At 45.4% G+C, this 25,448-nt stretch overlaps 2 protein-coding genes and 1 long non-coding RNA gene across 6 annotated transcripts in view; 1 reads left to right on the top strand and 2 right to left on the bottom strand.

Moving 5' to 3' along the window:
* LOC141011761 (uncharacterized) overlaps nucleotides 1–5,057 on the top strand; it is a 72,860-nt gene extending 67,803 nt beyond the window's left edge. The window contains exons 2-7 of one of the 3 annotated variants that reach the window (XR_012180357.1): nucleotides 1,240–1,427; nucleotides 1,608–1,777; nucleotides 1,847–1,977; nucleotides 2,066–2,238; nucleotides 4,691–4,839; nucleotides 4,969–5,057. This is a non-coding gene — a long non-coding RNA (uncharacterized lncRNA). Of the gene's footprint in view, nucleotides 1–1,239; nucleotides 1,428–1,607; nucleotides 1,778–1,846; nucleotides 1,978–2,065; nucleotides 2,239–4,690; nucleotides 4,840–4,965 lie in introns of all 3 variants that reach the window. The other 2 variants (XR_012180358.1, XR_012180356.1) reach the window with 2 other exon arrangements.
* On the bottom strand, nucleotides 76–9,462 carry ccne2 (cyclin E2). Of its 2 annotated transcripts, XM_073485016.1 has the most exons (12): nucleotides 9,435–9,462; nucleotides 7,910–7,948; nucleotides 7,220–7,301; nucleotides 7,021–7,074; nucleotides 5,805–5,947; nucleotides 4,960–5,095; nucleotides 4,732–4,878; nucleotides 4,458–4,553; nucleotides 2,077–2,211; nucleotides 1,875–1,986; nucleotides 1,605–1,762; nucleotides 76–1,394 (listed from the first exon to the last, which is right to left on the bottom strand). In XM_073485016.1, the coding sequence occupies exons 2-12, from the start codon at nucleotides 7,921–7,923 to the stop codon at nucleotides 1,284–1,286; spliced, it is 1,188 nt and encodes a 395-aa protein (XP_073341117.1). In that variant the 5' UTR covers nucleotides 7,924–7,948; nucleotides 9,435–9,462; the 3' UTR covers nucleotides 76–1,283. The 2 variants fall into 2 exon arrangements, with proteins under 2 accessions (XP_073341117.1, XP_073341115.1); XM_073485014.1 differs by lacking the exons at nucleotides 7,910–7,948; nucleotides 9,435–9,462 and having other exon boundaries at nucleotides 7,220–7,324.
* Nucleotides 9,463–11,976: 2,514 nt separating this feature from the next.
* Nucleotides 11,977–25,448, bottom strand: tp53inp1 (tumor protein p53 inducible nuclear protein 1). The gene is made up of 4 exons (XM_073485021.1): nucleotides 25,195–25,448; nucleotides 21,333–21,709; nucleotides 16,656–17,196; nucleotides 11,977–16,389 (listed from the first exon to the last, which is right to left on the bottom strand). The coding sequence occupies exons 2-4, from the start codon at nucleotides 21,454–21,456 to the stop codon at nucleotides 16,167–16,169; spliced, it is 888 nt and encodes a 295-aa protein (XP_073341122.1). The 5' UTR covers nucleotides 21,457–21,709; nucleotides 25,195–25,448; the 3' UTR covers nucleotides 11,977–16,166.

Raw genomic sequence — 25,448 nt, 5'->3', positions numbered from 1 at the left:
AAAAACCTGGTGTCCGTCCGTCAGGTGTGAACAGACCAACACGACGCCCTCTCCTTTAATCACACGGACCAGACGCTCATTTCATCTTGTTTATTCAAAACATTCCAATATAAAAGAAAATTACACATCTGAATTGCTGTATTTACAAAAACATACATTCTTCAACATCTACACACAGTTGACATGGTTGTTCACTGCAGTTTCCATCAGGCTGCGGAGGTTTCAGGTTTACAGTCACAGGTTCGTTCCATCTCACAGCCTTTTGGCTCGTTCTAGCTTAAGTTAAGTGGCCGTACAGTTCATTTTAAAAAGGCACAGAGGACAGGCTAGTGTACAACAGGAACTGTAATTCAACAACAGGTGTCGCAGAGCTAAATCATAAATAGCTTTTGCCTTTGGCAGTGATCAAACTGAGCTCATTCATCGCTGAAAGATTTATTTTTTTACATATGAACAGATGTTTTGTTTTTACATACGAAGGCTTATTAATAAATACAAGCACTGAAAATGAAAACTTTGTAGGCAGTTCTCCTATGCAAGTCAAGTTTTCCAGGAATGTAACAAGAAAGTGCAACCAGGTTGCAACTATAATAAACATTAATAAAAAAGGGAATTATTGAGCCACACAAACAGATCAGGTGCGTTCAAACACCTCCAGGTTTCAGGACGTTACACAGCAAAGCAACTGTGCGTTTGTTCCTATGGCTCGTGTCGATAATCGCACCGTTTGTTTCTCTGATGACGATACAAAAGTGTAAATCTACAAGTTCACACTATTTAAATTTAGGCGAGGATAATAATTAACACTTCAGAGTTGAATGAAATATTTGCGGTAGAAAATGAGATAATCCTCGTTTCTGTTTTCCTGAGAATCTGACTGAAGCACCATCTGAAAGCATTTAAGCATCGATTTCTAGAGTAGCACCAGTAAAACTCCCAGATAATACCTCAGGTACTAAATGTTTCCCTGTCAGCGTCTCCACTTCACACCAGTGGACATTAGTCGCTACTGCAGGCAACACGTCTCGGTTCTGTGACGAGAAACCTGCTGGTTCAAAAACAACCTGTGAAATGTTTAAAAAAATTAAAAAAAGGGTTTCCTGACATTCTCCATATTTGCAGTTTGATAAAAACCAAATGAATAAAAAAAAGACCGACAGGAAGCAGCGTCCTGACTTAGTGTTAGAAAAATAAAATCCAAAACTTTTCCCTAAAGTCGTGTCCCGCCCGTCACTGCAGGTCCAACTGTGGAGAGGTAGCGTGTCTCGCCGCTCGTGTCCTGTTCAGGGATTGGCTGGTTTCTCTGTGCTGCTGGGCGGAGTCAGGACCGCTCCCACGGCGACGGGCGACAGCTGACAGTCGGGGAGGTCGATCTGATGCCTCTGAGCTTTTCTCTGCAGGACAGGAAGTCAACGTCAGTCACAAAGGTAATGAAACACCAACTATTCTGATAATCCTCCATCAGTGACGTCAGCTTCTTTCCTCCTCTGACTGTAAACTGAATATCTTTAACAAGACATCAGAGGACATCATCTTGATTACTTTAAGGTCTATAAAATGTCGCTCAGTGTTGTAAAAGCTGTGAGTGTGTTGGTTTTGCTCACCAGCAGGTCCAGATAAGCCACGTGTGTCTGGATGTTGTGCCTGTCGTCAGATTTGACTTTGGGGAAGTCCTTGAGTTGAGGTTTGGCTTCGGATCGCAGCGTGTCCATGAAGGGAGTCATCCACCGAACACACGGGGCGACGCTCTCCCACGTCAGGCCTGAAACACACACGGGTCAGAACTGTGAGTTAAAGCCGTCCGTCGACAGAAATCCACTGATTAACAACAGTCACTTCTTTTCAGGAGGTGCAGGTGAGAAAATCAGACTCACCCGAAACTTTATGAACGACGTCAAACGTGGAGAAGTGACAGAAGGCGGCGGCGGCGAGGACACTGTAGCTGTAGTCCAACGAGCTGATGTCCATCATGCACAGGTCCAACAGCTGCAACACACGACAGGTCAAAGGTCAGCACGGTGTGGCCAGTCACATTAAAAGGTCTGTGTGTCTGTTCGTGTCTCAGGTGTGACGTACCTGTGTGATCTGGATGTACGTCTCCTGGGAGAACTGAGGAACCAGGAAGTTCTCTCCGTCCGTCTGGGCTTCGACCTGCGCGTACAGCTTCAACCAGGAGATGGGCGTCTCGGGACACAGATTCCAGTCCAGCGCCTGCAGGACGACACCGAAAACATCCAGGTTAGCACAAAGAGACACAGAGAGGGAGGTAGGTGTAGGTAGAAAGAGGGAGGGCGAGAGGTGTAGGTAGCGAGAGAGATGTGTAGGTAGAGAAGGAGAGAGCGAGCGAGGTGTAGGTAGAGAAGGAGAGAGCGAGAGATGTGTAGGTAGAGAGGGAGAGAGCGAGCGAGGTGTAGGTAGAGAGGGAGAGAGCGAGGTGTAGGTAGAGAAGGAGAGAGAGGTGTAGGGAGCGAGGTGTAGGTAGCAGTGTGGGTAGAGAGAGAGAAAGAGGTGTAGGGAGCGAGCGAGGTGTAGGTAGAGAGGGAGAGAGAGTGAGAAGTGTAGGTAGAGACAGATGTGTATGGAGCGAGTGAGAGGTGTAGGGAGGGAGAGCGGTGTAGGTAGAAGGAGAGAGAGTGGTAGGGAGCGGGAGAGAGCGTGGTGTAGGTAGAGAGGGAGAGAGCGAGAGAGGTGTAGGGAGCGAGAGAGGGGTGTAGGTAGAGAGAGAAGTGTAGGGAGCGAGCGAGAGGGGTGTAGGTAGGTAGAGAAGGAGAGAGAGCGAGGTGTAGGTAGAGAAGGAGAGAGAGCGAGGTGTAGGTAGAGAGAGAAGTGTAGGGAGCGAGCGAGGTGTAGGTAGAGAGGTAGAGAGAGAGGTGTAGGGAGGGAGAGAGGTAGAGAGAGAGGGGTGTAGGTAGAGAGGGAGAGAGAGGGAGCGAGCGAGGTGTAGGTAGAGAGGGAGAGGTGTAGGTAGGGAGGGAGAGAGAGGTAGAGAGAGAAGAAGAGAGAGGTGTAGGGAGCGAGCGAGAGGGGTGTAGGTAGAGAGAGAGAGAGCGAGCGTGGTGTAGAGAGAGCGAGCGAGGTGTAGGTAGAGAGGGAGAGAGCGAGAGAGAGCGTGGTGTAGGTAGAGAGGGAGAGAGAGAGAGCGAGCGAGGTGTAGGTAGAGAGGGAGAGAGCGAGACAGGTGTAGGGAGTGAGCGAGAGAGAGCGTGGTGTAGGTAGAGAAGGAGAGAGAGGTGTAGGGAGCGAGGGAGAGAGAGAGGTGTAGGGAGCGAGGGAGAGAGAGAGGTGTAGGGAGCGAGGGAGAGGTGTAGGTAGAGAGGGAGAGAGAGGTAGAGAGAGCATGGTGTAGAGAGAGAAGAAGAGAGAGGTGTAGGGAGCGAGCGAGAGGGGTGTAGGTAGAGAGGGAGAGAGAGAGAGCGAGCGAGGTGTAGGTAGAGAAGGAGAGAGCGAGCGAGGTGTAGGTAGAGAGGGAGAGAGCAAGCGAGGTGTAGAGAGGGAGAGAGAGAGAGAGAGCGAGGTGTAGGTAGAGAAGGAGAGAGAGGTGTAGGGAGCGAGCGAGGTGTAGGTAGAGAGGGAGAGGTGTAGGTAGAGAAGGAGAGAGGTAGAGAGAGCGTGGTGTAGAGAGAGAAGAAGAGAGAGGTGTAGGGAGCGAGCGAGGTGTAGGTAGAGAAGGAGAGAGCGAGACAGGTGTAGGGAGAGAGCGAGAGAGAGCGTGGTGTAGGGAGAGAGAGAGAGCGAGCGAGGTGTAGGTAGAGAGGGAGAGAGGTGTAGGGAGCGAGCGAGGTGTAGGTAGAGAAGGAGAGGTGTAGGGAGCGAGGGAGAGGTGTAGGTAGAGAGGGAGAGAGAGGTAGAGAGAGCGTGGTGTAGAGAGAGAAGAAGAGAGAGGTAGAGAGAGCGTGGTGTAGAGAGAGAAGAAGAGAGGTGTAGGTAGAGAGGGAGAGAGAGAGAGCGAGCGAGGTGTAGGTAGAGAAGGAGGGAGCGAGCGAGGTGTAGGTAGAGAAGGAGGGAGTGAGCGAGCGAGGTGTAGGTAGAGAGGGAGAGAGAGGTGTAGGGAGCGAGGGAGAGACAGGTGTAGGGAGCGAGCGAGAGGGGTGTAGGTAGAGAGGGAGAGAGAGAGAGCGAGGTGTAGGGAGCGAGCGAGGTGTAGGTAGAGAAGGAGAGAGCGAGACAGGTGTAGGGAGTGAGCGAGAGGGGTGTAGGTAGAGAGGGAGAGAGAGAGAGCGAGGTGTAGGGAGCGAGCGAGGTGTAGGTAGAGAGGGAGAGAGCGAGAGAGAGCGTGGTGTAGGTAGAGAAGGAGAGAGAGGTGTAGGGAGCGAGCGAGCGCAGTGTGGGTAGAGAGAGAGAAAGAGGTGTAGGGAGCGAGCGAGCGAGGTGTGGGTAGAGAGGGAGAGAGAGTGAGAAGTGTAGGTAGAGAGATGTGTAGGCAGAGAGCGAGAGCGGTGTAGGCAGAGAGAACGGACCTTCAGCATGTGAAGCTCTGTCTGCTGGATGTCCCACATGTCACAGGCTCCGTCTGTGACGTAGGCGAACTCAAAGATTTTCGGAGGGTAGATTTCCTGAAGAGGAAACAACAAAGTTATAGAAACACTACAGAGGAGGCGTCCATCTACCATCCTGACTGTAATGTGACTGACTGAATCATTTACAGCCTCATGCCCACAAGTTGATCATGTTTTGTGTCCCATGTAAACAGTCTGTGGTTGGATGGCGAGTGGAGGCTGAGGAGGGACTCACCTCTATCTTGGAGGCGATGAAGAGCGCCGTGATCCCGAGGAGCTGCAGGTACTCTTTGCTGACGTCCTCCTCGGTCAGCATGAAGCGGTCGAAGTAGTCCTGAGCGAGGTAGGCCGTCTGCCGGTGGAGGCTGTACACTTCACTCACCTGCACACAGAAACAGTTTTTAAACGACTGATTCTTTTATTTTTCAGATTTTTTGAACAAACTGATATTTTCTGTCCTCACCTCCAGCAGCCAGTCCAGCAGGATGGCTCTCATCTTTGGCTGCAGTTTGGGGTGTCGCTGCAGGTAGCTCTTGTCGTGGACGTACTTCAGCTCCTTGTTGAGCATTTTGATCCACACGTCGTCTGAACTGGCCCAGCTGGAAGACACAACACCGGGTTCACCATCAGTTTGTTCTCATGTTCTGCTTAGTGTCACACTTTGTTAACACACCGCTCTAAATACAGGTGTGAACGAGAAGAAGCCACAACAACACGGTCTGATCTCTGTGTGCTTCACTGTGATGTAAATGACATGTTGGTGTGTTCACCACACCAGACTCCCTTAACAAATGTAGTGATTTTAAGAGTTGCTGAGTTAGGAGAAACTTTATAAACTTTATGAAACACTGTCTCTGACTCATTCTTCATTATTTGGACCTTCTTGTAAATTTGGCAGACGGTAAACATCAAGTTCTTGCTTTCTTTGTAGAAAAAAACATTGTGATGCGTTTACTTGCATAAGAGCAGGAAAGTTAAGTCAGATCATAAGTGGCAACTCCAGCACATGTTAATGCCAGGTGTGAGCTGACAGATGTTAAAACCGGGTATAAGACCTGAGGTCTCAACAACCGGAGCTGTAGATAGTTTTACATATTTTCAAGCATTTCTTTACGTTTACATTCAATAATATCAAACGTTTGCTCCTGAAACTGGACCAACATACAAAGTCTCAACTAAAAGAAGAATACACTGAACGAGGGCATTATACTGTCAATACAGAGTCGGGTGGAGTAACGGCTCAGCGTGAAGTGTCGAGCAGCAGCAGCCTCATTGAGGTGTAAAACTCACACAGACACACACAGTTACCTGAGCTGGGGGATGGGGGAGGCCTTGATGAAGAGGTTCTTGAATTGGTACTGCTTGAAGCCGGAAGGATCTGTGGGCTCCAGCTCTTTGTGGGGAGTTTCGATGAGGACACACGGACTCGCTCCGTCCTCCGACCAACACTTCTGGAATACACAGAAGAGGAAATACACATGAGGAATAAAAACAGATGCACCTACAGTTAGTTTCACAAGTAATCTGGAGCCGTTACTGCATTGATCAGAAAAAATCCTGATAATTTAAGCATTACGATTGATTACTGTACATGTCTCATCTCTGGTGGGGTCATTATTTCTAGAGATGCAACGATTAATCAAATTACTGTCAAATTTTTACATTCACCAACTATTTTGATAATCGTTTAAATCAGTTTTGGTCATTTTTAAGCTTAAAAACAAAGTAAAAAATTGTCTGTCAGCTGCTTAAATTTGAATATTGTCTGGTTTCTTTCCTCCTATTAAAAGTAAACTGAATATCTTTGGATCGTTGACAAAACAAGACATTTAAGGATGATGTTTTGGGCTTTGCGATAAATTGATCGATATCTATTAACTGAGGAAATGATCAAGAGATTAATCTTCAAGTTTCCATGTTTTTCTCTTACATTTTATTTAATATATTCTTCTGTATAAGTATTAGTTGTAGCCCGGGTCAAGTGTTCGTCATTAAACTGCTGTGAAAACAAGTTTCTTGGTCGTCTGAGCATTAAATGTCCAATCAAGCTCACTGGTGACACCCAGTGGTGAGAAGACGGTACTGCATGGTGTGTGCATAAACTCCTGAGTCACTTCAACATGTTTCTTCATCACAGAAAGACAAATATTATATCAACTAGCTTCATGTGCTGTCTTTGATATAAAGATAAAAAGGTGCCGGAGAGACAAAACTAAGAAAATTTCTAAAAAGTTGAACAAATATCATACAGGCATATTACATAATAAAAATGGCTGTAACAAAATGGACGCTCAATATAGGAAACTATATTGAGATAACTACTAACCAGAAGGGTTATTATAAATAAAAACTACAAGTTAATAAAGTTAACGTGAATAAAACTAGTTTTAAAAACAGGGCTGGTCACGGTGGAAGGGAGGGGACACGCGCAGATAATAAACTCGTGACGACACATCCCAGTGTCAACTCTTATCAGTTAAACACACACAATCACTGGGAGTTAATGACACTCAGACACACTGACCTGTATTTCATAGCTTTGTTTCTTGGCAGCAGGTTGAAGTTTTTTCTTTGACGGCTGGAGAAGAAACAAAAACACAAAGCAAACAGGTGAGCTGGCGTCAGTGCAAACAGCTACGACAGGATAATAAACCTGAGACCGAAACACAGAAATTAATAGAAATCTATATCTGTAAATCAGACACAAGCATCAAAACACAAACCTCTGACTTTCTCTTCTTCAGCGGGGCTCTGGCGGGCGGCTCGGGTGTGTTTGAATCTCTGGCTTGCAAAGTGATGCGACCGCTGAAACGGAAAACAAACGACATCAGAAGACTGAGATGGTTTTGTTTTGTGATCTGACGGATCACTTTTCGTGTCACGCTCAACTGGAACGTATCAGGATTTCCAGCTCGACCCGTTTACTTTAGAGTCGAGTTGATCAGATATGTTTTCACTGGACTTCATGTGTGTGTCGTCATCACAGCGGGTTAAAGAAGTCCTTACATCACTGAATCAAATATGCAAGTGACTGACTGGAGCTGTGTCACGATCAATGCTGAAAATATCAGTTTGGGAATATGTGACATTGTCTCAATACTCATTTTCTAAACTTCTAACTCTTGACACTATTTAAATAATCCTAATATTTATATATATTTAATGTCATCTACAGTCTTTCTGCTCTTCTCTGCTTGTAGTAGAAAAAGAAAACCACGTCACGGCCTTGTTATATTTATCTTTTCGTCACAGATGGTGCTGAATGTTGATAGTTACATCACTACTTTGGATAATAAGGCATTAATATATCAGATGAAATGTGATTTTATGTTATTCCACACATTTCAAATCGTCCATAATCCAGTTTTTGGAGCGAGATGTAATGAAAACGAACCAAACCACCGGCTGCTCACCTGCGTCTGGACATTGTGTCGAATTAATTTATGGCTCCGCTGCAAAGAAAAGAGAAGAACAGGTGAGATGTGTATGAACCTGTAAACACCAGTGTCAGACAGTGTGAATATATTTAATCCAAGTCTCCTGGAGCCATTTCATGATCTCTTCAGTCTCCTGGGGCCTCATTGTGGGCCCCAAAAAATCACAAGTACACAACAAGTTAGAGGAGACTGGGGAGGTTACATGAGCCTGTGAGAGGCCAGGAACATGGAGAATAACCACAATAATGTTATAAGATCCTAACTGGACCCTGGAGGAGATCTTTGAACCACAAAGCTCCAGAAAAATCACATTTTAAAGGCTCAGCTCGATGTGGTTAGCTCGTGATAAGAGGTTGTTAGCTTGTGACCGCCAATAAAGAGACAAAGTCTCTGTACAAAAACACCAGAGGTCGACTAACAAAGCTGGAAGAGCCTCCTGTAGACACCACGACAATTATAGTGTCACAATAAACGTGATTAATGAGCATAATTGTGGTTTTAAGAGCCAAACTAGCCGGACAGGCTCTGTAAGCTAGGTCGGTATCCACAGCCAGAAAGGAGGGGGGCTGCTCGGTCCCTCGATTTCAAACAAAAAAAGCTCCAAAATGCTGCATTTCAACCCAAATGTGTCTCATCCAGAGGAGAAGCACACGTGTCCAGGCGGCACTCATGTGGTCTGAACGAGCGAAAAAGCCGAAATATTAACTTTATTTGAGGATTGAAACTCAAAAGACGCGCCAATTTCCGCAGCGCCAAAGCGGGAGGATTTGAGCCCTGCCTCCCCCGAAAAGGTCCTCCGGGTCTGCGGGGGGAAACTGGGCGAAATGACCGCTGAAGATGAACCGTATCGACTCCAAACTCTCCTCAACATCTATATTAAACTCACGGGAACCACAAACCTTCAAACAAAGTCCTTTAAGCGCCATTAAAGTCTGTGAAACTCAGACCACCGCCGAGCTGAGTGGCGGAGGGGAGCTACAGTAATTAGCAAACTTAGCCGCTGCTAACTAGGTCAACACTAACCAGCTAACCGGGATGTGCAGATGAGCCGATGATCCACAGAGTTTACATGCAAACAGCTGATTGTGTGATCGATTAAAAGTTAAAAACAGGCACCGCAACGCAATTAAATCAACCGCGACTTTACTGAGCTTTAAGGTTGAGTCCGGAGTCTGTCCGGATAAAGTCGTCTGAAACAGTGAAACCTCAGGAAACACGGCTCCAGGATGAAGAACAGACAGAAACGATGTGAAGGAGCTCAGACTCACAGCGGAAACTCCCTCAGATAAAGAATAAAACACAAGTTAAACACCTAAAAACACGGCTGCAGTCCCTCGCTCGGCCAGATTTAAACCCACAAATCGCACCAAACCCGGCAGGAAAAAACGGCGTTTTAAGAGCGAAATGCACTTTGCAAACATCAGGACGTCACCGACAGCAGAAATATGTTCTGAAACCATTAATCTGAGCAGAACCGCTCCGCTCGGCTCGGTGGTCTTACCTCCTCGGTGATGAATGAATGAATGCATCAGCTGTGGCGCCGGCGCCAATCCTTATATCCGCATGAGCCTGCCGCCGCCCACTGCGCATGCGCGTTCCCGGTTCACAGAAACGCGCTAAACGTTCAAATCTGAACCGAGATCTGAAGAAACGGGCGACACGCGCGCTCCAACCGGCGACACGCGCTCTCCTGCGGGACGCGAGAGGTGACCGGAACCGCGGAACCTCGACTGGACCGGTTCGTCACCGCGTTCACCGGAGCCCGCGGTCGTTTCTAACGGACAGCGAACCGCGGGAAGGTTTTTTGACGTACACGCGACTTTCCGTAAGTTCCGGTTAAACTTTGACGGGCCGGCGGACGCTCGTGGACCCGCTCGCGCCGGAAACGCGCGGTAATATTCCCACTTCACGGAGTTTTTTAACGTTTTTTTTCGCGGCACCCGAACTGCTTCCGCGTGTGAGTTCTGCCTGTGGGAGGGGCCTGCTGACGTCAAGCCAATGAGCGCGCGAGCAGCCGCCGCCGCGTGCTTCCGCCGCAGAATGTAAACAGAGAGAACACGTGGGGCCGCTGTCAAACTCCTGCAGGGAGGAAGTCCACTGGTGTCAGCTGGGTTTATCTGGGTCATCTCATCATTCACCGTGATATTAAACACACGGTGCAGCTGTAGTAATACTTATAGTAATACTTATAGTAATACTTATAGTAATACTTCACTAGATGTGTAACTAAGTACTTTTACTCGCGTACACTGCCCAGGCAGGGCGAGTTTATTTGTATGGCACAATTCAGACACAAGGCAACTCAAAGTGCTTTACAGGGACATGAAAATACATAAAAAACAAGCAGGAAGACATCAAGAACAAGTTTAAATAATATTTAAGGAATATAAGCTAAAAGACAGTATATATAAGTTTAACACAGACAAGACTAAAGTTTTCTGGGAGTTTGTTCCAGTTATGTGGTTCATAATTACTGAACGCTGCTTCTCCATGTTTAGTTTTGACTCTCGGGGCTGAAAGCAGACCTGAACCTGACGACCTCAGAGGTCTGGACGGTCCAGAACGCAGCAGCGGATCAGAAACCATTCAGTGCTTTATGCTTTATAAACCAACAGCAGGATTCAAACAAGACCTTTCTGGAGCTTCACAGTAAAACAGAGTTGCAGCATTCTGCTAAACACCTGAAGCAGCTGGAGACTTGATTTAAAATGGAAAAACAAACATAAAATGGCTCCATGCAGCCAATTTGACGTGATCCAAGTCTCTGGAGACGTTATTTACACTCTTGATGTGCGGTCGAGCTCGTGCACTCACTTCAGACGGGGTGCATGCTAACGCTGTTAGCTGAGCAGCTACAGAGAAGATTTCATCTTAATAAAGGGTGTAAATATCGTCTTTTCAGATCAGTTTGTGATCTCAGGGCTTCTGGACACTTGGATCACAGCAGACGAGCTGAATGGAGACATCTGATGTTTTAAATCAAGTCTCCAGCTGCTTCAGGTGTTCAGCAGAACGCTGCAACTCTGTTTTACTTCACCTGACTTTATATCATCAGGAGGAGATGATGGCTGAGCCTGACTTTATATCATCAGGAGGAGATGATGGCTGAGCCTGACTTTATATCATCAGGAGGAGATGATGACTGAGCCTGACTTTATATCATCAGGAGGAGACAATGGCTGAGCCTGACTTTATATCATCAGGAGGAGATGATGACTGAGCCTGACTTTATATCATCAGGAGGAGACGATGGCTGAGCCTGACTTTATATCATCAGGAGGAGACAATGGCTGAGCCTGACTTTATATCATCAGGAGGAGATGATGGCTGAGCCTGACTTTATATCATCAGGAGGAGATGATGGCTGAGCCTGACTTTATATCATCAGGAGGAGACGATGGCTGAGCCTGACTTTATATCATCAGGAGGAGACAATGGCTGAGCCTGACTTTATATCATCAGGAGGAGATGATGACTGAGCCTGACTTTATATCATCAGGAGGAGACAATGGCTGAGCCTGACTTTATATCATCAGGAGGAGATGATGACTGAGCCTGACTTTATATCATCAGGAGGAGATGATGGCTGAGCCTGACTTTATATCATCAGGAGGAGATGATGGCTGAGCCTGACTTTATATCATCAGGAGGAGACGATGACTGAGCCTGACTTTATATCATCAGGAGGAGACGATGGCTGAGCCTGACTTTATATCATCAGGAGGAGACGATGGCTGAGCCTGACTTTATATCATCAGGAGGAGATGATGGCTGAGCCTGACTTTATATCATCAGGAGGAGATGATGACTGAGCCTGACTTTATATCATCAGGAGGAGATGATGGCTGAGCCTGACTTTATATCATCAGGAGGAGATGATGGCTGAGTTTACATTTTTCTGTGAACTGTTCCTTTAAACTCAATTAAAACTGATAATATTTGCATAACTCTTGTGATCACATGATTTGAATGATAAAAAGATGACTTCAGGTCAAATGAGCTGATATGTTTGGTGCAGAAGGATCAAACAGAAACAGGAGAGCTGCGTATGAAAACATTTATTATAGGCTAATAAGAGATCACATGTATTAACTATTACAGTTCGAAAACAGATGACCCCACTTTTTAATTAGCTTTTTTTGACATCAGAACAGAGTGAATTGATCTGTCATACATCCAAAATACAAAGAAGGAGACCAGTTATGTCGATAAATAAAAAGTTAACCCTAAAATTCCTACACCTTTTTTTTTCTTTTTGGCAAAGTGCTGTATTATTCCAGTAAACTACACAACAAAAAAAAAAGCAAAAACGTTTTAACACTTGGTGAAAAATAAAAATGCCACAAAATATTCTTCACACTTTTTTTTTTCTTTTTTTTTTTAAACAAACAAGGAGAAAAGAGGTTTTGCTACATCATTCTGTCTGGTTTTGTTGAGTCATTATAAAAGCCGTACACTGTGTGGGCGGGCGGCGGCGGCGAGAGCGAACAAGCTTCCTCCGAGTGGTGCATAGTTGGTTTCTGATGTCTGTTTGTGTGTTTTTATTCATCACGTCCACTCGGGACATTAAAAAAAACAAAAAAAAAGGGAGTTCAAGTTCTTCATTGATGCATTGTCATTACAACATTTCAACCTGGAAGGCACGTGATCCACAAATTTCAAGGCATTGAACAAAAACATTATAAATCCCTGTTAGTTTGATGATGGAGAGATGAACTGAGAACAGAAACTAAAATATAAAACATGTAAGGCTCCTGACAGCAGGAGGAGACGGGTCAACACCGTCCGTCTCCTCCAGTCCCTTCTGTCTTTAAGTTTGCCTTTTTCAAAAACATCAAAATAACATCGTCCACGATTGCAAAGCTCAACAGCAGAGAGAGAAAGACATTCGAGAATTAAAAGAAAAGCTTAAATACACCAGAGAGAACCACTCAGCTATACCATTATTTACAGCAAACCGTACAGACGCCTAACAAACGTTTGTTAGTGCTTTCTTAATGATGCTACCGTCCAATCAACACGACCACAGAGACAAACCGAAGTCGGGTTTGACCGGAGAATCAGAACCACACTGCAACAAGTCTGAAATCTTTACAGAGCTTTAAAATCTGATATATCCATTCTGGAGTAGATATGTAGTCCGACGTAAGTCACAATTATGAGCGGAGGAGTCATTAAATACGACTCATTTAGTAAGTCGTGATCGTGGCTTGTTTGTCATTTCTAACATTTAACAAGGTGTAATTTGTAAAATATGGCCAGAATTCAAAGGTAAAACAAAAATAAAGGCGGGCAGCACATCACCAGCTCCTCGGCTGTGGCTCGCTGCTGCAGGCGTGGAGCTCGTGGCTCTGCAGCCAGAGAGTGAACAGAGCTGGACCTCAGCCTCTGAGGCCCGTGTGAACACAGAGGACACGGTACAGAGGTGATTTACAGCGGCTCTGACCAGGACTGTGACTCCGGGGGCGAGAAGTTAGCATGCTAACTTCAGTAGACATCTCCGCACAGAACAGAGACGTCTCTGACAGAACGTCATCATCACACTGTTCAAAATGTTTGTACTAAATTCTGGCCGTATCTTACAAACTGCCCCTTTAATTTCTCTCCATAGGATTCAGTCACTCTGTTAGACGGATGGTTCCTGTCTGTTGTCCTGCAGTGTGGTTAACAAACACTTAAAGAGTTAAACAACAAATAAAAGAACATCAGTATTATAAACTAGTGAAAGTTAAAAGATCATTGCTACTTTTTTGGTTTAAATATTTTTAACAGTTTAGCAAAATGTAACTAAGTTAACATGGAAAATAGAAGAGTTAAAAAGCATTTAGTACATTTCTAAAACCATGTTAGGTACACTGGAGCAACAAAAACAGAAAATATACACATCGCTGAAAAAGACCAACAGTTTCTCTCCATCTTGATGGGTTTCCAACAGTCGACTGAGAACGTCAAGTGTTCATTTTCACAGTCCTGGGACCAAAGATACGCTAAACTAAGAGTCGATTATTTCTCACAAACATTTTCACGAGGGAAAGCTCGCTGGGACAGAGCTGGAAAAGTCCGAGCACGCACAAAGAATCATCAGCCGTCAAGTAAAAATCTGCATTTTCCTAAAGAGTAAAGGTGATTGGTTGTGACCCTGAGAAGTGGACTGCAGATTCATTTAAGAAACAAACAAAAAAATAATAAAAAGAAACAAAATCTTTTTCCGTTTTCTTTTTTTTTTTCCACCATCGTCACACTAACACAACTCTACAACCATGCAACAGATCGCACACTAACATAACCAAACATACCTAAGCAAGATAGACGCATATATACCAACTTCATACTGATATGTAAATTTGTTTTTTTCTTTTCAAAAAATATTTTGGAAGTTTTTTTTTTTTAAATACATTTTTTTTCTTCTACATTTCTGTCCATCTCAAAGCTACCGTTAAAACAAGGCGTTTAGTGATATTTAACCCAGTAATTTTTACCGTCTTTTTCTTTAAATTTTTTCAAAAAAATATCGTGAAAAGTACTGAATTACAAAGTCAGAGGCAGGTTCAGCCGGCGGGGGCAGGACGAGCGAGAGGACGAGGAGGTGACGCTGCAGGAGATCAAACTTCAAGGCAGGAAAAATCCCTTCAACACGTTGTAACACTGAGGAAACAGTAAGTGGTGACGTGCTCTTTAGTGAGGTGTGTTATCCTTTGTGGATCCAGTCAAATATTAAAAAAAAAACATGAGGTAACGTCAGGAGGTCCCTCAGATTTTGCGAGTGAGGACTTCTCTCTAGAACTGCAGTCATAAATCACAAAGGAAACAGAGAAACTGGAAATAGAAACACAGAAAACAGACTCAAAGGCAAAGCAGCTGCAGAACAGGTTTGATTCTCTCTGTTCTGTTTCTCAGTTTTCAGTTACTACATCCTCCAGTTTCACATGAAAACACCTGCGCTGTTTAACTTTGCCTCAATGTCGCTTTACGTTTGTATTTAAGCATAAATTTAAAACATAAAACTGGGCGACTGACAACAGACAGTCTTAAAAAAACAGAACAGTGGACATTGAAGCAGCACTGTCCCTTCCATAACTCCTAAAACACTCAATCCTACATTTCCCATAATGCAACTTGATATAATCTTTTCCTCTTCCTGCTCCACAGTCAGAGTAGCACTCCTCATAAGGCGTCGATTGTTTGACAGGTTAATTTAGTGAAACGTCCCTTTATTTAACCTGTTCTCATGTGATGTGTGTCAAAAGGCATTCTGGGAAATGTAGGAACAAATTTTTCTCGAGTGAAAACGGAAAAGGCAAGATCGTTAATCTCCAAAACAACTACAGATGTCTGATAATACCAATAATAGAATATTTGAGGGGATTTTTCCTTTAACGTTTTGCCTCATCACTTCCTGTATGACATCACTACGGGCAACACTGCGGGGCAACTACCACAACAGTCCTGCACTGATTAAATGGCGACGTTGTGCTGCTGCACTGAACGAGTTCGAGCGATTTGTGATCTGAAACGTCTCCTGATGTTTCTGTCCAAAAAGTCACCAGGCAGCAAAGACACCCCACCGCCCCGCTGTGACATCACTGTGACATCACCGTGACATCATCGTCACATCCTGCCACGCTGTGAACCTGCCGCTGAGTAAAGTGACCTACAGCATTGATTCTACACATTAAGTTGTCCATAAAGAACAAGAAGAAGAGAAAAGAAAGAGACGAAGAAGAAGAAGAAGAAGAAGAAGAAGAGGACGTCACCGTGACGACTCTTCTACTCTGTGATTGGACACAAGCCGGTCCAGCGGAGGGAGAATCAAACATGGATGACGGGAGTTGGAGGGGGAGGGGGAGGGGACACGTGGTGACCCTTTCTTTCTCAACATGAAGGAGGATGGATGAGGAAGAGGATGGTGAAGAGGAGGAGGAAGAGGAGGAGAAGGTGAGAAACCGTTCACCCACTGGCCACATGAGCTGATAAAATAACAAATAAAAAATCATCAGCCTCTTTCCCTATTTCACCGTCCAATCAGATTTGAGAACAGATCGGGGGTGTGACTGATGGCTGATGGTGTCGATCGACTTGTTGCTGGTGTTGATTTCTTGATAAGAGAAGAAGAAAACAGAGGTGTGTGTGTGTGGCCAGTGTTGGTTTCCTGTACTGCTTAAAGGATTGAGGTTGATGATGATGATGATGATGATGATGATGATGATGATGATGATGATGTCGTCAGGACGCCTCAGTAGTTGAGGTGTCTCTGGCTGGGCTGGTGCAGGTGCACGGTGCCGGCCTTCTGCGGGCGCAGCAGGTTGAGGCGACGCAGGGCGTTGCGGGACAGCGGTTGGGTGCGTTGGGTGGTGTTACCCGCCCGCTGCTGCAGGAGGCCGGCGCGGGCGGAGAGCGCCGCGGCGTAGCAGGCGGAGTGGAGGCTGGAGCGACGCGGGACAACTGCAACCTCCGGCCTGCAGGGGGCGACAAAGACAGAAGCACAGAGCTGTTAGATGGAGGCGGGCGGATTAGTGAGAAAATCAACAATTACCAAATTCCTACAAGAAAACGTTGGGAGCAGCTGTCTGTCACGAGGAGCGGGTAGGATGTATTTCTAGAGGTCATTTTCTAAAGTTTAAAGACTTTGTATGATTACTGTCGGTGTCCCAGCCCCACGTCCTGTCTCAACAGGAAGTCAAGTGGTCATTTCATCTCGTCTTTCCAGCGGTCAGGACTTTACCTGTGACGGGGGCCGTCCAGAGCACGTCTGCCCTTCTCCTTCCCACCGGAGGCCGTCGGGGCGGAGGCCATGTTTCCGGGCAGCAGGCCCAGCTCCAGGTCGAGGGAGCGCGGCAGCGGGTCGAGGGTCAGTCTGGGGGGGCTGTGGTGGGCGTACACGGACATGCTGGGGTGCTCGATCAGCAGGTTCTCCAGAGGACTCGTCTCCAGGAGGACGGGCTGGCTGCCGCGGCCGGTGAAGCAGGGCGGGGGGGTGACGAACCAGCTCTCCTCCAGAGAGCCGACGTCCAGACGAAGGAACCCGCTCTCGTCTTCATCCTCGGTGTCGTCCTCATCCTCATCCTCCTCCTCTTCCTCCTCCTCCTCCTCCGCCCCGCCGTCTGGGTCGGTGTCAGCCGTGGAGTTGAGGGAGGTGCAGGAGGCGTAGCGGATAGGGGGGCTGGCCATGGGGGAGGGGATCATCACCATGTCTTCCTCGTCTTCCTCGGGACCGACGGTGGATCCAGAGAGACCGTCTCCACACTGAGAGGAGCAGGCTTCAGCTGCAGGGAGAGAAAGAGTTTTACAAAGTGATTTTAACTGTACAGGATTACCCTTTAATTTCAGGAATCATTGAAGTCTTTCATCAGGACATTTACTTCACCATCTGTTGTTTCTGATACTTAAGGCTTCATTAAAAGTCTTTTACTTTCTACATTTAACATTTTGTGTTTCAGTGTAGGGCTGCAACTAACGATCATTTTCTTGATGAATCGATGAGTTTGGTTCTTAAATTGTCTGAAAACTGTCCAAGAAGACGTCATCAAATGTTTTGTTTTGTCCACAAGTCAGAGATATTCATTCTACTGTCATATATAGGAAAGAAACCAGAAAATATTCAGGCTGGAAACAGAATTTTTGCTTTATTTTTCTTAAAAAATGACTACTCTAGTGTAACGTCCTGCTCAGCGACTCTTCAACATGAACGTGGAGGAGTCTGGGCTCAAATCAAACTGCAGCCTCAGTTTATAAAAGACTTAACTTAACGACACATCTGAGAATAAAGCAGCAGAGACATGAAATGTGGACAAAGTCAGGAGGGTTTTCATTTTCTCTGAGACCTGGTGTGTCTACAGTCTGTTTATATGCAGCTGTTCTCTCATCTGACAGCTGAAAGCAGCTGAATGAGGACTTTCTCTCGTGGACGAAACAGTTTACCGTCATATAAGAGTCAAGAAACCAGAAAATATTCACATTTAAGATGCTACAATCAAATAATTTTGTAATAATTTCTTTCCTTAGAAATGTACTCAAAGTAGTTGCCGTTTCAGTGAAGTGTCACTGCTTTGAAAATGAGTATGACTGCTGGATGTAATGCCTTCATCCTGCCAGCAGGGGGCACTGTGGTCTGTGTGCAGCAGCAGTGAGGCCTTCATATGTAAACAATCAGCCCGAGAGCTGCGGTGTCACACGTCCGTCTGAAACCACAGCCGTGTTTGTGTTCGCGTGTCTGCAGACTGTGTGCTGCTGAACCGTCTCACAGCAGCCGATCCCTCCCCTCCGTGTCGCCTCCACATGAAGCTGCAGAAATAACCTGCAGCCTTTTGTTTTTCTTCCCACACCGCTGCACATCAAACGCTGCAGTTTGCAAAAAAACAGAAATCAGCTTCTAATGATTCACAGAGACACAGGAAGTTATGAGGTGGGGAGGCAACATGAGCTCAGGCTGGCAGACTGGAGGATAAAAATAACTCTGACGACTCAGCAGAAGTCTGTTTTATTTCAGTTCTGTTTATTCTCTCCAGCACTTCAATAAAGACTGGGAATTAATACTGGGGGCATCTTTAACGCTCAAACCCTGCAGAGTTGTATTTTTAACTGAGACACACGGCTGCAGGAGTCCTCCATCACCTCCATCGAAGTTTCCTCCCTGACCTCGGTACCCTCGCTGTTTACAGTATGTATGTAAGTCGGTGTGTTTACGTGCATGTCAGCCAGCGTGAACATGGCTGCGACTCCCAGCAGCTCACTGAGGAATCCGTGTTTACCCACAACAGGCCTAAGAGGCTGCAGAGTGCTGACTCAGCACGCAGCAGCTGATCTGCACACTTTATCCTCCCAGCGGCAGGACGACCCCTCGCTGCCCGAGCTCTTCCTCTGCAGGCTCTGCTGTCAGCGAGGAGCAGCAGAGTTTTTGGAGGCTTTGGCAGGCGGTGTGTCGGGTTAATGAGGTCGGCCTGGATAATGCACGAACCGGCTGACCTTCCACGACTCTGGCTCCGAGTCCGCAGTCCGCACAAACAGCTGATTTCACTTGAGTCATGACTCTGCTGCGGAGGAGCCGTTTCACCACAGTTTGCAACATGAGATCATTTTAAAAGGCCTTAATTTGTTTTTGTTGCACTCAACGAGACAGACGGCACACATGCAGGAACATGTGACGGCCCGCAGGACTCCTGAGCGACAATCATTAGCGAGTCACGTGTTTTTTGCTGCTAGCATTTGCGATCTGTGTGGAAGCAGCACCGCGACATGTGTCGTCTGTCTACACAGGCCGACAAGTTCACGCCTGCTGTGCACGCTCATCCACTGTGGGCTGCAGGCTGCATGTCTGCAACATGGCTGTGCAGATGCAGTAAATATAATCTGATCTTTAAAAGGTGCACTATGCAACTTCTTTTGCTTCTGTAGTCCCTTATTCTTGACTTCCAGATGGGCAGATGTGCTGTTTTTGTTCTCACCCGACTATAATTCAAACTCAGAAAGCCAGTCTGCTGTAATGTTTAACTAAATATGGCTTTAAAGTGCATCTAAAATGTTTTTCCAAGCTGTTAATCCAAGCGTCAGGAGCTCTGTCCTACAGGCCTGTAAAAAGTTGCATAGTTAACCTTTAACTGATTTAAACTTCTGACCTTGTTGACAGGTTGAGTTCTGGTTTTAATCTTTCCCGCATGTTTTTAATGTAAAGCACTTTTTAAACTTTGTTTTGTGAAAGATGTTTTAGTACAAGTAAAGTTCTTCTCGTTGTTTTTGTAAATTGTTTGTTGTTTTTTGGTTTTGGACAGTTGGTTTGCATCTTCGAATGAGAACATGACGGCAAAAAACTGTTAAAGTCAAATAAGTTAAAGGAGCAGTTTGTAGTTTTGTTGAAGAAATGTTAATGAGCTGAGTTTGTATTATTACCTATTACCCATATTGTAAATATTAAAATTCAGAGTTTTAATTACGTCTCCAAAACTACAGAGTGCTCCTTTAACCTCTTAGATTAGATTAAGTTGACTCGACTGAGGGAAGCTTTTATTACATTTAAACCTTCAGACTTCTCCTGTGCAGCCCGAACATTTGTTGCTCCGTGACAGTTTGTAACTCCTCAGAGAAACACAACACTGTATCCAGGTGTGTGTGTGTGTGTGTGTGTGTGTGTGTGTGTGTGTGTGTGTGTGTGTGTGTGTGTGTTTATCAGGAGGGATGTCGGAGCGGCTCTGTGCCCATACATGTCCACCTCCACAGGCCCAGAACGGGAACTCCAGCTGCACCAGGATCTATTTTTACGTCCTCTGGTTCCCCAGACGCTTTTGTTTGACCTGTTTACAGGTTGACTTCCATAAACTGCCTGATGGCACCCTGCTGCACCGCCCCTCCACCCTCCAGCCTCCACCCTCCACCCTCCACCCTCCACCCTCCAGCCTCCACCCTCTGGCCTGAAGCGGGCCAGCCGGCCTCTGTTTCTCCCCCCTCCCACCTGAAGTATTCACACGGCGGTGGAATCGGAGACGGGTCGAGTCGAGTCAAGACCGGCGGCGGGTGAACGGAGGGGCAGACCAAAGCTGTGCTGAGCTTCACTAAGAGCCACCTGGAAGTCAGTGCAGTGTGTCATGTTTCTGTTTACAGTGTGTGTGTGTGTGTGTGTGTGTGTGTGTTTTGACTGGGGTCTTTTTTTTTATCTCAGAGACTCAGCTGGAAACTTGGCTCTGCTCTCAGCAGCCAATAAAACAGTCTAAAGTTGCACTGGGTCGCTCTCTGACCTGCTGCATGTTCATTTATCTGCTTCAATCAGAGTTTTTAATCGATCTCACAGTTTTTATCAGGTTGATTTTGCTCCATTTGCCTTAAAGTTATCCAATTTTTAAAATTCAGAGTCAGTCTTTATGGATTTGTGCATCAAATTTGAGGTAACTTCATCTTTTTGCTGACAGATTTATTATTTTAAGTCTCATTATGTCTTTTTCTTTTACCTCATACATAAAAACTGTCAAAGTGTGTATTTCCTCTTTACCTTCTGTTTACTTTCTACTTTGTGTTGTCACCACTGTGTGAGTTTAGTGTCAGGGGAGGATTTTATTTGAGGTCTCGTACGTTGTTACAGGTTTTGCCTGCAGCGTGTTGACAATGGTTTCTGGTGAGGAATTAATGGATTTTCAAACCAATTCAGGATCTCGGGGCTGACTTGGATTACTCCAGACGAGCTGTATGGAGCTATTTTATGTTGTTTTGGTTGTTTTTTACATTTCACATCAAGTCTCCAGCTACTTCAGTTGTTTAGGAGGATGCTGCAACACTGTTTTGCTGTGAAGCTCCAGAAATGTCCAGAAACGGGAGATTTAATTTCTTTTTTGTTGTTTTACATGAACTACCTCCACATGTAAACCAGTTGGAAGTGGATTTTTACTGGTTTTAACGCCCCTCTCATGAGACTCACCCAGGTAGTTGACCAGGATCCAGTCTTCATCCTCCTCCTCCTCTTTGCCATCTCCAGGTCTGTTGCTCCGGCTCAGCTCCTCCACGTCGTCCCCGAACAGAGCGCTGGCGAACCTCTGGAACATCCCTGGACGTCCTGCGGGGGCGTGAGGCTGCGGGAGGGGCTGGGGGAGGCACGTGGCTCGGGGCGACGGCGGGAAAGCGTGGCGCACACTTTGGTCATCAGCTGCGGGGTTCACGGCGGCGGGAAGGCTCCGGAAAGGTGCTAAAGTGCATCAATAAGGTGTGGTCATGGATCATCTGAGGGCCAGCAGACGCAGGCTGGACATCGCTCGACGTCAGGATCGTTTCGATGAGTGCAAAAGTACAAAACAGGCCCTGAGAGGAGAACAGAGAGAGATTTACTCAACACAGTTGTTCAACAGAGATGCTTTTCAAAGTCAAGTTTGAAATAAGTCAACGTACATGTCTTTCAGGTCTATGAACGTTGAACAAGAACATCTCATATCTGCCTGTTCAGAGACCTGTCCGTACGAAGGCTTTGTTCCAAAATGAGCCTATTAATCAACAAACTATTACTTCTAATGACTGTTTAAGACGTTTATCAAGCAAAAATGTAAAAACTCCCTGGTTTCCATTCCTCAAACATGAAGATTTGTAGCTTCTTTCCATTTTACATCACTAAAAACATTTTCCACCTCACAACAGAGCGTCACGTCCCTCAAGACCGGGATAATGAAAACAGCAACACTGCAGCCATGTGAGGGAGACGTCTGATACATACACCAGCATGTAAAGGTGCAAAACACACATAACAAGGGCTTTAACGCTGCAGACACACTCTGATCTCCAGGCCTGATTCATGAGCCCGTATGAGGCTGTAAAGTCAGGCAGGATTAATTTCCTGTCAGAGCCGATGGAGGCAGCTGCAGTGTCCTCCGTTATCAAGCTGATGGAGGCGAGCGGAGAGAAGCTGTCCTCTCTGTGTTTGAATAAAGAGATGTGCTGTGTTCAGACGACACACAGTCACAGCTGGCCGGCAGCCGCTCTCACTAACGGCTTTCATGGAAAGTGTCAGCAGACAGAATAAGAAAGTGATCGGTGTTGACGTCCCGCTGCAGCTGCTGTATGAAGGGAAGGCGAGGAAGCTTCGTTTGGCACAATACAAGTGGATTAAAGCCAGGTGTGTAACGCCGCCCTCACTCTTTACATCTTTAAATCTACTTTTACAGTTCCTGTTCTAGCTCCTGTGCTAGCGTAGTGTAAACACCAACACTGCCCCGCGTGGCTTACTGAGCTAATTACCTGGTTGCAGCTAGAAGCAGTTAGCAGCTAGCAGCAGTTAGCAGAGTATACATTTGAGAGGTGCCCAGGTCTTAGATATTTGTGTCCTGGAACCAGCAGGAGGAGGACAGACTGATTATCTGGGCTGGTATTCTTTATTTTTTCAATAATTTGTCTCCGTGTTTTCTGTGTTCGATTGCTGATAAAATAAACTAATCAATTTATCACCATTAAGATTAAAATTGCAAATATTTGCTTATCAAAACAAATCAGTGGTTTGAAAGCTAAGCGACACAAACTACTGTAACAGGACATGGAGGTCATCATGGGAGAAATATCTAACATGCAGATGCTATTTTTGAATTTTTACATCGAAAACATAGTTAAAGGGGCAGTATGTAGATTTCGAGAAGAAATTCAAACTCAGATTTTTAATATTTACAATATTAATCAGGTAATAATACAAACTTTATTCCATAAGTGAATAAACAAGCTGTTCTCAGAGGAAAATAATGTCCCTGAACACTGTTTAAAGCTAGACAGGTGGCAGGGTCCGCCACATATACACAAAGTAAAAATAAAGTCTATTCAGTCACGAAAACAAAGAGGGTTTGTTTAGAAAAAAATCAGTCAGTGAAGATCTTTCTCTGCTCATTAAAATTTCTTCTCAAAACTACATACTGCACCTTTAAATGAAGTAGGGTAGCAGGTATGAAGGACATGCATATAGTAAAATTATAATATTATATCATATATCAACATTATGACTGTGAGTGACCTGTGTCACACCTTTGTTTACATTAAGATTCATGTAAACAAACCTGAAACAACATTAAAACATATTTTAGTCGTTGTTGTGAGTCAGAAAGCCTGTAAATCCCTTTGGGTGCTGAAACACGATAATTTCAAAAATGTGTTTTTTAATATAAGTCGACCTTTTGGTTTGAATGACAGATTGTGTCTTTAACATGTAAGCTAGCTGTTAAATTAATAATCACCACTAGGAGGCCAACATGGACATTTATTTTTCCTGAGAAACTCAAATGTCGGATTTTCTCGAACGCGCACTCGGTTCGATCCCAGCTGCGATGCGTTTAATTCCTCGTGTGCCGGCTCGTATTTCTCCGTTGTCGTATTCATTACACGCAGAGGGGAGGACGCGCGCTGCTCCGGGGGAACAAAAGCCGGAGTCGTCCTCTGTAAACAGCGAGCAGCTGTGACGGAGACACGGACAGAATAAACTGTCACACCAGCAACAACAGCAGGCTGATAATCTGCCGCACCTGCTCCTCCTCCAGCTCAGACACACATTTTAGGGATAAACATCATAAATCATCGCGATCAGTGAACACAAAGGGAACTGAGTCACGGCTGTGGCTTTCTGTTGAGCAATTAATACATGTGTTACATCATCCTGCCATTGTTTATCCACACAAGTGTCAGATAAACTGCAGAAGAAGAAGCAGGAGAGGGGCGTTTACGACCCTTATATGTGATGGAAATAACAGCACCGGCAGGATTACACAGAAAAAACCCCGCAGGGATCCAATAATCAGCGATGTGGAGGAGGATAAAAGACACATCACCTGCAAGTTGGACAACAAGAGCTTATCTGAGCAGAAACTGAGCTTCATGGCAGTACATTTAACTGTAATATCAGCTGAGGTCAGGCTAATGTTAACTGACCCTACAGGTGTCTTTGGTTTAGGACAGGTAATGATTATTTTTGTAATGTTTATGATGACTAGATTGATTGTTTAGCCTGCAAAATATTAGGTTTTATTATTAGTTTGTGGAGTGTAAACAGTCCAAAACCAGAAGATAATCACCTGACAATGATATAAAACAGGTGTAAGAGGTGAATTGTCAGATTTGAGAAGACAAACAATCATAAAAAAGTGAAAATGTCAACCAGAGGTTCACACAGACGTCTTCAGATGTCCTGTTTTGACATCAACTCTGAATTTAAAAATGGTGTTGAGAAAAGCAGCGAATCCTCACTTCGAAAAGGCTAAAAACAAGAAATGTTTGACATTTTTACTCGATAAATGACCAAGTCTCAACACGGTTGTTGGTTAATATCCACATCGACGGAGTGACGAACACATCGGCGTACATTTGTTTGTGCTAAAGTGGTTTACCGACCGGTCCTGTGGGACAAAAACAGCCAAACTGGTCCAATAATAATGTGGAGCAGCAGCAGCCTGTGTGCTGGTCACAAAGGGGGAAGGGGAGGAGGCTGTAACTCGACCCAGACTGGGCAGAACCGTCTGCTGCTAAACTTTTACATCCACAAATATGTTATGACAACATTTCCCATCATATATCAGAAAGTTATTGTCGTCAAAGTTGAGGAAAAAACCACGAAAACCCCGCCGCAGCTAGCATAAACAGCCTAGCAACATTAAGCTAGCAGTGCAGCGTTAGCCGCGTAAAAACGCATCGCAAACGTTTAATAACGCGACGTAACTTGTTCACGATTTTCTGTTTGTGACAGTTAAAAAAAGCGGCTGTAACGTGGACGAGAAACGGATCGTGAGCATCAGCAGAAGAGGCCGAGAGGAAAACAAAGAGCTCACCTGCGGCAGACAGAGAGGATGTAAACGCTGATTAAAATCCTTGAAACTGAGGTAGATGCGTTACTTTTTCGAAAAATAGAAAAACTTGAGGTTTCTTCGCGGAAGAAATAAAATATATATATAAAAAAAAGGTTATTTCACGGACTGTACATCGGGAGTCACAGTGTGGTTCAGCTTTCTTTCTTTCTTTTTTTTTCCTTCAGTCCGTTTCCTCCTCAGTCCCCCGACTGCTCCTTCTTTTGTTGTTGTTGTGG

This window comes from Pagrus major, chromosome 17 (assembly GCF_040436345.1).
Source record: "Pagrus major chromosome 17, Pma_NU_1.0".
NCBI classification, from domain to species: domain Eukaryota; kingdom Metazoa; phylum Chordata; class Actinopteri; order Spariformes; family Sparidae; genus Pagrus; species Pagrus major.
The sequence above is the reverse complement of the archived record's forward strand: the minus strand, read 5'-3'. Positions and strand labels throughout refer to the sequence as shown.